Here is a 14125-nt window from a genome sequence, read left to right as displayed (position 1 = left end):
TCTTCTACAAGAAAATACAGTCATTTTTTGGAAGGAGGGGGAGCGGAGTAAGGAAGGATAAATTATTAATGACTGGAGACGCTTTCCTTTACTTTTCATTAACGTTTTAAGTTGTTTTTTTTTATCTTTTTTTTTTTTTTTTCAATGACATCAATGCAAATGAGTCTGTCAGGGGCCAAAATGACTGGCACATTTTGTGAATGGAATACTCAGTGACTGTGATGACGTCATTGGAAGGCTGGGGGCCCATGCCCTGATGGGGATTGGCCACTGGAAGTCCCAGGTGGAGCCTATTGGCTGGCCACCACTCATCCAACGCCTACACACTGGGAGCCAGGAGCTACATATAAAAGGCTAGCCTCCCCCATTGGAGATCATTGAGATTTGGATAGTTTTGGAGAAGTCTCAGTGATCTGCCCTTCTACACAAGGACCACTGGCTGGTGAGTAGATCTGAGTCCAGGATGACCAGGGTGTATAGCGCTCAGCCCGTCCATCATTTCTCCAGTATTGGATAGCATCACTTAGTTGATGGGACTGGATGCGCATTTGCTTCTCCATCAGTTGGCTGGAGTCTTGGAAGGAGACCCCCCCCACACACACGACCTGTTGCACTGCAGACGTGGTTGTACTACAAGCCTCAGATTCCCTTGCCTGGGGCTTGTAGTGCTTGCATTGACGGGGAGGCGCGGTGGGATTTCATTCACTTGCCTCTTACTGTAATAATGTAGTGTAATAGGACGGTGTCTGAGGGACTGGGAGTTGTGTGTGATGAATGTGGAGCGTTTGCAGGGTGCAGGGGACCCGACTGCTCTCACATGATTACTCAGGACTCTCTTAATGCTGATGGCATTCCTGGCTGACGGCCAACGCTTCTCCTTTAAATCCCTGTAGGAAGGACATTATGGTTGTGCTGAAGATCTCATCTCTTCTTGCTGTCCTGGGGTTGCTGGTGTGCCAGATGTATAGCTCACAGGCGACTCCAGTCAGGTAAGGTGTATGTCAGTGAGGACGGTTCTGTGCAGAGCCTGCAGAGCATTGACCCCCTGCCTTTCTTTCCATGAAGACCTGGCTTGGAGTCATTACCGGACCGGGTGACAGTCAGTGACTACGAGGCGCGGAGATTACTTAATGCACTGGTCAAAGAATTTGTACAGATGACAGCGGAGGAGATGGAGCAGGCGAGCGATGGGAACAGGTAAGAGCGGACCCTGCCTATGAACTGCTGACATTGCACTAAGAGTTGACTAGAGCACAGCGCAGAGTAGATTGCAGATTCTTCATGTAGGGTCTGTCCCATAGCACTGAGCACATTGCACAGGGATCATCACTTCATCCAGTTTGTCCACAGCACTGAGCACCCCGCTTAGTCTCTTCTTACACATAGATTGGACAGGGCCCCTGATGGTAAGGTACAGTGCAGGGCACACCGCCATACCGTGCACAGAGTACATTATGGTGTCCCATATGCAGAAGTACAGCACAGAGCACATCTACTATGTTCATGCTTTCATATATAGGGGGCAGCACAGTACAGAGTGTACATCTATATATGATACCATATGTATCAGCACCGAGTGCATCTCTGTTTAGCTCGACATCTATGTCTGTATCTGATCCCACATAGGGGGCTGCACAGCACAGAGCACATCTATGTTCATGTTTGCACATATAGAGGGCAGTATTGCAGAATCTATGTCTGTACAGCACAGAGCACACCTATGTATCTCCTGTAAAATATAGGGGGCGCTAGAGATCACTCTGGGTATATGAGTACAAGTCACGGTGACTGGATGATGGAGAGAACAGAGCAGGGTAACAGTGCCCCGCACGGCTCTGGGTGTGCACCGGACACTTACCTGTTGCTGTTCTCTCCTCCCCCTCTCACCTGTGCCCTGACAACTGTATTTATTAACCATCCTCATCCTCGGAGACCTTAACTCTTTCACTGCCACAGGTGTCTGTCGCTCTTGCATATTTCCATTAGTCATAAAGAGAAGGAATGATCCCCTTGGAAACACCATGGGGTCTGCAGGATAAATTGTGAGAGTGAGGTACTGTATTATGAATGGTAGGAGAGAGGTCCAGGGTCTGGGGGTGCCCTCAGTCAGAGTCCCGCATGCTCCCCCCACCATACTAAAGGCATGTAGTGTAATGACAGCTGCTTTGTCTGCAGTGAGCGGATTAATAATATAACTGGGCGTTCACTTAATGCACTCACCGATGACATCATCCTCCGAACTGAGAGATCAATAGCAGTGCATGGACTGCATTGTAATAACCCCCCCCCACCCCAGCCGCCACTACAGCATGATCTCAGCATGCCTGCACCCCCTACTGCAGCTAGGACTGTACCCCAAGTCTGCCACTCACACTCAGCATGATAACGCAGCAGGCAGCTCTGACTTCTAGCATGATATGTGAATGTGGAGATAAGTTGCATGAGGGCGCATGTGTCTTATGACGACTTTACTTTGGCTGTTTTTTTGGCATGTCTCTTTTTTTTTTCTGTTTCCCCCCCTGCAGCTTGGATAGACCCATGTCCAAACGTTGTTCGGGTCTGAGTACTTGCACGCTGTGGAAACTCTCTCAGGATTTGCACAAATTAAACTCTTATCCTCGCACCGATGTGGGTGCCGGCACGCCTGGCAAGAAGAGAAGTACCCTGGCTGGCATGGACAATGAACATTACGCAAACTATGGCGAGCAGTTTGATATTAATAACTAGAACGCCAGGCTGACTTGATGCATGTGGAGTTAATGTGCACTGGACAGGGTCACCCTCAGCCGGAGCGCAGAGCGCACAACAAACCTCTCATATATTATTAGAGCAAGTTAGATAGGTACAGGAGCCCCCCGACCCCCAGAACACGAGCACACGCTGTATCCTCAGAATATTAGCTCACAAAAGTGGAGAAAAAAAAGCGTTTTGTCCCTTTCATTGCTGCTTATGTACAAATAAAATCCTCTCATCCGCCTGGTCACGCACGTAATTAATAAACCTATTTTTCTACAAGGAGAAGTATCGTGGTTAATGGTATTTATTCTACTAGAGAGGCTGTCAGGTGGCAGGTACATAGTGACAGCTCAGGGGGGATGGGGGGGATTAAAAAGCCGCTATGGTGAACACAACGCAGGTAAAAATCGGATCCGTCAAGGTAAGAGAACGTTTCAATTCTTGATACATTGTAGCTGTGACTGGGGCGGTTCTATTTGGATACAATGTAACAGTCTGAAATGGATACATTTGGTGTCTTAGGGTGCATGCACACGTGCAGGGTTTGTTCAGGTTTTTGATGCCGAGGTGGATGATAAAGGGACGGACATGACTTCTTATCTTTTACCAAACCTGAAGAAAACCTGCAAGTCTGTAGGCAGCCCAAGAATTCTGCTAATCTGAAGGTTTCTATGAGCCGAGACGTCTTAATCTTGTCCTCGGTTACACGCGGGTGCAATGTCTCTAGGATTCCTCATAGGTCACATTTCCTATTTGACTATTGTAATACATTTCGCCCTGTGAACTTCACAATCTCCACCATTTTCAGGTTTCGGTAAATCATTTCACCTGTTACATTCTCTGTCGGGAATCGGTGAATCTGAAGAGGGGTCGTGATGATATCTATGGTGTAGCATTGTCATGCCAGAGGCTGAGGAACTACAAGTCCCATCACGCCCTGGACATGCAGCTGTTTATTAGATATTTTACATGTTACTTGTTACATTTGCTCTGATATTCTCTCTCTATATCACTGACAGTCGTTTTTCCTTGACTCCAGCAGCAACGTGACAGCACAGAAGAGAGGGTGCAACACAGCGACCTGCGTCACCCACCGCCTGGCCAATTTCCTCAGCAGGTCAGGGGGAATGGTGAAGAGTAATTTTGTGCCCACCGATGTCGGCTCCAAAGCATTTGGCAGGAGAAGACGAAGCCTCCACGTCTAAACTCAGCAGTGACATCAGGAATATGGTAATTGTCTCATAGGCTGCGTCCTGGCACCGGCCAGCTGACGGATCAGTCTCAGAACCTGACTAGAGCGCGTACCGCCATGTACAATGTAATATAGAGCGATAATATAATACAAGATCAAGTCGTATGTAATGTAATACAATACGCTAATAGAATAGAATATTGCATGTAATACAATAAACCAATCATGCAAATATAATGCACTGTAATATGTTGTATCATAAATAATACTGTAATATAATACACTAAAATAAACTGTGATACACTAGAATGTCATATAATATAATACACTAATCTATTACCGTATAATATAATACAATAGAATGTCGTATAATATAATACACTAATCTATTACCATATAATATAATACACTAGAATGTCATATAATATAATACACTAATCTAATACAGTATAATATAATACAATAGAATGCAGAATTTAATCTAATATATAATATTACGCATCATCGTACCTGAGAACCTTAGATTCTATAAAACTTTACTCTGGAAAATGAGAAGTGAATTTCTGGATATTTTTACGTTCCATGTGACGTTTTTGATCCCTGATTTTATTACATTTCTTGTGCCGCTTGCAGAGCTGCGGAGCAGACGTATACAGATAGTAAGAAACCCCTAATATTGTAAGACAATATAGAGATGGAATATACAAAGAATTACAATTCAGCTACAGCCTGCACATGAATACAGATGCATTGCTAGTAGTGATATACATGACCCCAGTATTACCAGGACTTGGAACGTTTCCTGTAGGATTGTAGGAAATCCTAATACAGGCACAAAATGACAAACCCGGCTCTGCTATATCGGTGTTATTCCCTTCAGCTGAATCCTCATTCTAGAGAATGGGAGGAGGGGACGCTGGATACAATGTGACTGCAAAAGCAACTAGTACTCCCATTACTCTATCGCAATAACCACTGCCAGAATACTAATAATAGTGACAGCCATTAATTATACACTACCATAATAATAATAATAATAATAATATAATAATAATAATAATGGCTACTAATAAGACTAATCTGCCCCGTAGAAAACTAAACTCTTGGCACTAATCTATTCTAATAACTACTTCTAATATAATCCATTAACTACTACTGATACTAATCTACCCTATTAATAATAATCTAACCTACTAATTACTACTGCTAACACTAATTAATAACTACTACTAATCAGCCCTTACAATTACTTCTCCCTGCACTAATCTCATCCTAATAACTAGTAATAATAATGGATCCTTCTCATTACTAATATTACCACTAATCTGACCTAATAATTGATACACTGTAGTAATAATGACGTCCAATCATCCTAATCTAGTCTAATAATAACTAATTACTAATTAATCTACCCCAGGAATCCTATAACACTGCTAGCTGTGATACTGAACTACCTTAGGAATATCCACTACTAGTAATGACACTAAACTACTATTACTAACTTAGATTACTGCTAATAATAATCTACTACCAGTACTAATCTATGCTAAGAATCACTACTGATAATACTAATCTGAGTCAATAATAACTAATACTGTATCCTAATAATCTCTACTACTATTACTAATCTATACTAATGTTAATCTAACCCATTAATACAATATAGTCTCACCTAACACCAACAACTACTCTATACGTTATATTACTGCTCCTATAGCCATTACTAACACTAGACTAACCTGGATGTCTTCAAGAGAACAATATCACGGGTTATGGACTCTAGATTGTAAGGACACGCTGATCCAGGTTTTATACTGTCAGATTGGAGTCGGGAAGGAATTTTTTCCCCCTGAAATGGGGCAATTGGCCGGAGCCTCATGGGGGTTTTTGGCTTCCCCTGGATCAACACTGTAGGGATTGTAGGATTATAGGTTGGACTTGATGGACTGATGTCTTCATCCAACCTCATCTACTATGTAACTATTAATGGTAATTGCCAATAAGACTAATGTAACCTAATAATTTATACTAGTAGATTATTAACCTAATTATAACCTATTGTTAACCTAATATACTATACTATACAATCTATACTAATGACACTACTAACACCAAGCTCTAATACTATAATAGTAACGACACATGTATCCTCGTCATATTCACTATGTCTGATACTAATCTATCCCCTCATCATTAATACTGATACTACTAATCATATTAAGTAATAATACTAAGCGTATTGTAACAACTACACTAATCCCTACTACTAACGATCCCACTAATCTAGTCTAGTAATAACTACACCTAACACTAAACTAATAATAACTAATACCCTATTACTACTAATCTAATCCAGTATTTGGTACTAATAACCGGGGTCCTTGCAGGGGTTTTGGAGCTTATTTGTGGCGTTTTTTTCATTACGTGTTTTGTATTGTAATAATGACATCATTCTTTCTTCAGATACATTTCCTCATTGTTTCAAAAGGCAAAAAAACCCAAAACAGAATAATCCTAATCTATCTCCATTATAAGGACAACAGAGATCAATCTAATAACACTGATCTGTTGTAATATCTACTTACACTAATCTAGTCTCATCACTCTAGCTAATCCTAATCTGTCCTAATAACTAATCCTAATCTGTCCTAATAACTAATCCTAATCTGTCCTAATAACTAATCCTAATCTGTCCTAATAACTAATCCTAATCTGTCCTAATAATTAATCCTAATCTGTCCTAATAACTAATCGTAATCTGTCCTAATAACTAATCCTAATCTAGCCTAATATTAGCTCCTAATCCTAATCTACCCCAATAACTACTAATATCCATCGACCTTATTAATAGCCGTGTAACCTAGCCATATAAAGGAGACTTCTCTATCCTAATCACTAATAATACCAGTCTAGTGTAATAACCAATACTAGTAATCCTAATCTACTTAATAATAGCTATTACTGCTAATGTTAATTACCCTACTAATCCCAATCTATCCTAATAATTACTACTGACTTATAAATAAATGATATGACTCAGTTACTAGTACTATTAATACTAATCCGATAATCTAATTATTACTATTAGTAATAATCTACTTTAATATAATGTATCCTAATATCTGCTACTGCTCACCTACTAATACTAATACCGTCCTACCCTAATAAACCATCCATACTACAACTATAACAACTAGTAGGAAGAATAACTACCAACACTAATCTAAACTAGAAGCAATACCTATAATACCCCAATAATAAGCCCTGTCTAGGAGCGCCCCCATAACTAATACTAATCTATCAGACCACCACTACTGTTTATACTACCGCAACCTAATAAGTCATATCACTTATACTAATCTATTGTAATAAATACTACTGACACCAGTCTACCCTAATAATAACAGCGGCTCATGTACTATGACGGGCCTGTAATGCAGCAGTGAGCTCGGGACAACACTCAGGACAGGTCTTATAGCTGACCATTTAGAGATGTGACTGGTCCATAGATATCATGGTCCATGTGCCGTGTGTGCTGTGTAATCATAGATGTGTGTATGAAGCCTAAGGGTAGAGCCTGATGGCAACCGAACATGGCCAAAGTCCTGCTCTCCATGATGTCCAATGGCTATGCAATGTTGTAGGCAAGAACAAATTCTACTTCAGTCTTACCTACTAATGTGCTCGAATAACCATTACTTATATTCATCTACATCTATAACTACTACTAATATAAACTACCCCATCTACTACAAACAACAACTACCCCAACTACTACAACAACTAACCTGTCTACTACTAACAACTACCCCGACTACTACAAACAACAGCTACCAACTACCACATCTACTACTAACAACTACCCCTTTTACTACTAACAACTACCCCGACTACTACAAACAACAGCTACCCCATCTACTACTAACAACTACCCCGTCTACTACTAACAACTACCCCAACTACTACTAACAACTATCACAACTAATACTAACAACTACCCCGTCTACTACTAACAACTACCCCAACTACTACTAACAACTATCACAACTAATACTAACAACTACCCCGTCTACTAATAACAACTATCCCGTCTACTAACAACAACAACTACCCCATCTACTATTAACAACTACCCCGTCTACTAATAACAACTACCCCGTCTACTAATAACAACTATCCCGTCTACTAACAACAACAACTACCCCATCTACTATTAACAACTACCCCGTCTACTATTAACAACTACCCCTTCTACTACTAACAACTACCCCGTCTACTACTAACAACTACCCCGTCTACTACTAACAACTACCCCGTCTACTACTAAGAACTATCCCGTCTACTACTAACAACTATCCCGTCTACTACTAACAATTACCCCGTCTACTACTAACAACTATCCCGTCTACTACTAACAATTACCCCGTCTACTACTAACAACTATCCCGTCTACTACTAACAATTACCCCGTCTACTACTAACAACTATCCAGTCTACTACTAACAACTATCCCGTCTACTACTAACAACTACCCCGTCTACTACTAACAACTACCCCGTCTACTACTAACAACTATCCCGTCTACTACTAACAACTATCCCGTCTACTACTAACAACTACCCTGTCTAGTACTAACAACTACCCCAACTACTACTAACAACTACCCCGTCTACTACTAACAACTACCCCGTCTAATACTAACAACTACCCTGTCTAGTACTAACAACTACCCCAACTACTACTAACAACTACCCCGTCTACTACTAACAACTACCCCAACTACTACTAACAACTACCCCGTCTACTACTAACAACTATCCCATCTACTACTAACAACTACCCCGACTACTATTAACAACTATCCCTTCTACTACTAACAACAACCCCATCTACTACTTACAACTACCCCGACTACTATTAACAACTACCCGACTACTAACAACTACCCCATCTACTACTAACAACTACCCCGACTACTACTAACAACTACCCCACCTACTACTAACAACTACCCCGACTACTATTAACTACCCCGACTACTAACAACTACCCCAACTACTACTAACAACTACCCCGTCTACTACTAACAACTATCCCATCTACTACTAACAACTACCCCGACTACTATTAACAGCTACCCCGTCTACTACTAATTTTAATCTACCCTCATAATATCTGCTTATACTAATCAACTCTATTAACTCTCACTAGTTATCTACCCCCAAGATTACTACTATTAATAACTAATTTATCCCAATAACTACCACTACTAAGTTACCTAATACTTCTAATCTTATAGTATTACCAATATCTACCATAATTATTATTACAAATCCAACCTAATAAAAACGCTTACTTATACATAATAGTTACTATTACTGACACAAATATCGTTTATATCTTAATCCCTTATAATAGGCTCGGGTTGTAGATTACCACTAAACGCAGCGCTATACTTACCGGGAAGCCATGACAAGTACAGGCGATGTATATGACTGAGCACTAATCTGCATACACTTACGAGGGCCTTGTAGTGTTATCCTTAATCTAATAATTACCACTAATAATAATAATACTAATAATCTAACCTTATAATTACTTCTACTACTATTAACTTAATTACTACTAATAATAATCTAACCTAATTACTACTACTAATAATCTAACCTAATTACTACTTCTAACATAGTAACTACTACTACTAATACAAATCTAATATAATAAATACTAATAAATCTAATCTTGCTAATGACTTCTAATATAGTACTGACCTACCCTAATAAGAACTATTATTAATTATACTAATATATCTTGGTAAATATTACTACTACAGACATTAATGTATCTTAATAACTACTACTAATCTAACCACATAATAGTAACTACTGATACTAGTCCACAAGTAATACAAACTACTAACGATATTAATCTAACCTAATACTAACTAATAATACTAATCTAACCTAATACTAATGTAATCTAACTACTCACTTACCCTAATAATACAGAACACTGCTGACACTAATCTACTACTAATGTAATCCAATAATAACTAGTAATGCTACTAATCTATTCTAGTAATAATGACAACTAATAACACTTATCAGGCCTGTTAATGATGTATACTATTAATACTAGTCTGCCCTAATAACGAATAATACTACTAATTACTACCACCTAATAATTACTCGTTTAACCTAAACTATTACTACTAATATTGATCTACCGCAACTTTATCATTTAAAATTTTTTATTTTACTAACCTAATAACTAATCTAACTTAATAATTATTACAAATCTACTCTAAGAAATTACCACTACTAGTAACACAACCTAATAATACTCATAGAACTTAACTCCGAATTCTAATCTAACCTAATAGTAACTAGCAATAACTACTACTAATTATTACTATTACTAAGTCTAACCTATTAATACTAAGTATTAATTAGTAACAAATACAAATCTAACCTAATAATAACTAATACTAACCTAACCTAATAACTAATCTAATCTAATAATTATTACAAATCTACCCTAAGAAATTACCACTACTAGTAATACAACCTAATAACAATCATATAACTTAACTCTAGTAACAAATACAAATCTAACCTAATAATAACTAATACTAAACTACCCTAATCACTACTAATCCACTCCACTATGCGACTACTGCGGAAACTAATCTGATCCAAAAGCTATTCCTATTACCCATCTAACTGATGTCTATTGGTAATAGTAATAACCTAATAAAGCGTTCTACTATTAATAATACTGATATAACCTATAACAACTAGTGTTAATACAAACCTATACTAATAATAATTACTAATCTAACCTACAATGTATGATCACTACTAATACCAATGTCATTTATTAATAGGTGTCGCTAATACTATTCCAACCTTACTACTGCTATTACTAATCTGACCTAATAGCTACTAATACTAATAACTACATCAAATCTAACATAATAATAACTAGTAATACTAATAGAATAATTACTATACAATAATTACTAGTAACATTAGTTAATCTAATAATAGCTCCTAATACTAATCTAACCTAATGGTAACTACTATTAATACTAACCATTACTAATAACAAATCTATTCCTATCATTGCTACTAATCTAACCTAATTATTATTACTACTAAGACTAATCTAAGCTGATAGTAACCATCACTAATACTAATCTATCTTTGTAATTAATACTAATTTAACCTACTACATTTATACTAATTTATAACCACTGCTATTAATAGCAATCTGACCTAATAATAATAACCTATCTTAATCCTATATACTATGCTAAGCTAACCCCATAAAGACTACGACTTGTAAGAATTTCACCTAATTACTACGACCACTAATAAGGCCGCTATTACAGCTCATGGTTTTTATCACATTAACACTCGCGCTGCTTTTCAACAGTAATAGAAAAAAAAATTAACATTGATCGAAAATGTAAAAAACATGTGGCTTCAAAAACCACAGGAGTAAAATAGTAACCTAATACTAACTATTATTGTAAATGTATCATTACTAATCTAATAACTAATACAGCCTAATCATTACTAATGGAACCTTATAATCATGACAAAAAACTCATAATAATTACCACTGATACTAATGTAACTACTATTAGTAATCTTGTACTAAACTAAACTACAACTTGGTACAACTATTACTAATTAGACCTAATTAGTATTACTAACAATGTAACCAAATCTACTAATCTAAAGTAATAATTACCACTACTAATCCTAACTAATAATTGCTACTAATAATAGTTATTTGTCAATTAGTTTAGTAATACTACATTCCCTAGTCTAACTCAAAGGAGTTACCAGGCCTGGATATCAACTACTAATACTAATCTAACACAACTACTAGTAGTAATTATTATTATAATCTGCCCAAATATTACTACTATTCTAACCTAAGAACTACAAAAACACTACCCTAACCTATTAATAATACCAACTATTAAGGCCGGCTGCCGGCAAAGTCTGCGTGCTGGCCGCTTCCATTAATTTCTATGGTATCGTGCTAATCGAAACGACTGTTTCGAATACTGTTCGCTCATCTCTAAATAACTACTAATACTAATTAACACAAATACTACTACTACTACTAATAATAATAATAATAATTATTATTATAATCTGACCTAATATTACTATTAATACTATTCTAACCTAACAACTACAAAAACACTACCCTAACCTATTGATAATACCAACTATTAATAACTACTAATACTAATGTAATCTATTAACTTCTACCCCAGTAATCCCACCTAATACTGGTTACTAATAATAATGCTTACCTAACACACTATTACTAATATTACCCTATTTTATGAACAACCAGTACTACTAACACTACCCTAATCTATTAATAACCACTACTACTAATAATAGGGTAGTATTAGGTGATAGTAGTACTGGTTATTACTGCTCTATCCTATTAACAACCAGTACTACTAATACTACCCTAACCTATTAATAATACCATCTATTAATAACTGCTAATACTAATATAACCTATTAACTGCTACCTCCAGTAATCCCACCTAATAATGGCTACTAATAATACTAAACTAACACACTACTACTAATGTTACCCTAGCATACGAATAACCAGCACTACTAACACTACCCTAACCTATTAATAACCACTACTAATAATAATAGGGTAGTATTAGGTGATAGTAGTACTGGTTATTACTACTCTATCCTATTACCAACCAGTACTACTAATACTACCCTAACATTATTCTAACCCAATTACTGCTGCTAAAAATACTAAGCCAATAAATTAAAAACTACCAATAATAGTAATCTAACCTAAATACGACGAATTATAACCCAACCTATTTTTATACTAATGTGACCTAATAACAAATAATAATAAATATAATCTAACCTACTAACTAATACTAATCTAACCTACTAACAAATACTAATGTAATTTACGGTATTACTAATCTCAGTATTTAGGCATAATTTACAGCTCCTGCCCCCCCATACAAAATCTGCCATTGGCCGTCTCCTCTGCAGTGTAGAATGGTTTATTTTATGTATCAGAGGGACCTTTTAAGACCCCTTAAGGGTCATTGGACCAGTAGCGACTGCTTTCCCCGTTACCCGCTATACTTACGCCCCAGAATATAACTACGAGAAATGTCACGAATACGGATCGCACAAAAATTCGCAACCGATAAATTCTTTATTATAAATTGTTCTTTTTTTTTTCAGATTGCCATGAATATGAGAACTCAACTTTCTTCCAAAAACACATCACAAAGGCCAAACAGAAGCGTTTTGCATCCAACCCGAGAATCTCGTCCTTCTCTTTTCGTTTTGCGTTTTTTTTAGACATTGCTCGCGCCCTTCTGTTATTTATTGTATAGAGAGACAGAGACGTATTTATTACAACCAAATGAGTCTATTCTTTTTATATCTTATATTTCAAAATAAAATCTGACGGCATCCATTGATTCGTTACATTGCGGCGTCCGTAGGCGACTCACGCTGCTTCTGGTGGGACTGCGCAGGCCTCAGGGACATGCTCTCCCGGGGCAGATGAGTGATGGTGCGCCGTGCCTTGGACTGACATGATTGTACAGTATGTAACGAATAGAATAAACATTGTATCAATTGTGAATTTCAGCAAGATTAAAAACGTATTTTAGATACAGCGCCGTTCCTGCTCTCCTTTCTTTCTGGCGACTGTGGGGTGGCTCTGGGGTCAGAGTGGGAGTCTTCTTTGGATTAGCAGTTCATAGCAGAGGACATTGGGGACCCTGATAAATAGTATGGCATCGGGGGGGAGGATGGGGGGCAATGCACTAGAATGAATACACCGTACACCAACATAGATGATGACAACAGAGAGAAAATTATATATCATTTCTCAGCAATAGCACATGATAGATCATAGACCAAAGTATATACCGTCTACTCCATCCACTGCATAATAATGGGGAACATCAGCCATCTTATATCAGTGACACCAAATGGCCTCCATTTTATATCAGTGACACCAAGTGGCCTCCATATTATATCAGTGACATGAGGAGGCCTCCATTTTATATCAGTCACATCAGACTGCCCTCTTATATCATTGAAACCAGATGGCCTCCATCTTATATCAGTGACACCAGGAGGCCTCCATTTTATAGCAATG

At 37.7% G+C, this 14125-nt stretch overlaps 1 protein-coding gene across 3 annotated transcripts; it reads left to right on the top strand.

The window, feature by feature from the left end:
- The first annotated feature begins 274 nt into the window (after positions 1–274).
- On the top strand, positions 275–13607 carry CALCB (calcitonin related polypeptide beta). 3 transcript variants are annotated; one of them, XM_075283620.1, is made up of 5 exons: positions 283–442; positions 894–989; positions 1066–1197; positions 3776–3966; positions 13195–13607. In XM_075283620.1, the coding sequence occupies exons 2-4, from the start codon at positions 904–906 to the stop codon at positions 3939–3941; spliced, it is 384 nt and encodes a 127-aa protein (XP_075139721.1). In that variant the 5' UTR covers positions 283–442; positions 894–903; the 3' UTR covers positions 3942–3966; positions 13195–13607. The 3 variants fall into 3 exon arrangements, with proteins under 3 accessions (XP_075139720.1, XP_075139721.1, XP_075139723.1); XM_075283622.1 differs by having other exon boundaries at positions 288–442; positions 3779–3966; XM_075283619.1 differs by lacking the exons at positions 3776–3966; positions 13195–13607 and adding an exon at positions 2526–3011 and having other exon boundaries at positions 275–442.
- Positions 13608–14125: the final 518 nt, after the last annotated feature.

Source organism: Leptodactylus fuscus, chromosome 7 (assembly GCF_031893055.1).
Source record: "Leptodactylus fuscus isolate aLepFus1 chromosome 7, aLepFus1.hap2, whole genome shotgun sequence".
NCBI classification, from domain to species: domain Eukaryota; kingdom Metazoa; phylum Chordata; class Amphibia; order Anura; family Leptodactylidae; genus Leptodactylus; species Leptodactylus fuscus.
This window is presented reverse-complemented; position numbering and strand designations above follow the sequence as displayed.

What these genes read in the sequence shown, in the direction of transcription:
- CALCB (XM_075283619.1), top strand. Translation starts at nt 904, where the DNA reads ATGGTTGTGCTGAAGATCTCATCTCTTCTTGCTGTCCTGGGGTTGCTG. An exon ending in TCACAGGCGACTCCAGTCAG is followed by an intron (nt 990 to 1,065) that starts GTAAGGTGTATG and finishes CTTTCCATGAAG; the next exon opens with ACCTGGCTTGGAGTCATTAC. An exon ending in CAGGCGAGCGATGGGAACAG is followed by an intron (nt 1,198 to 2,525) that starts GTAAGAGCGGAC and finishes CCCCCCCTGCAG; the next exon opens with CTTGGATAGACCCATGTCCA.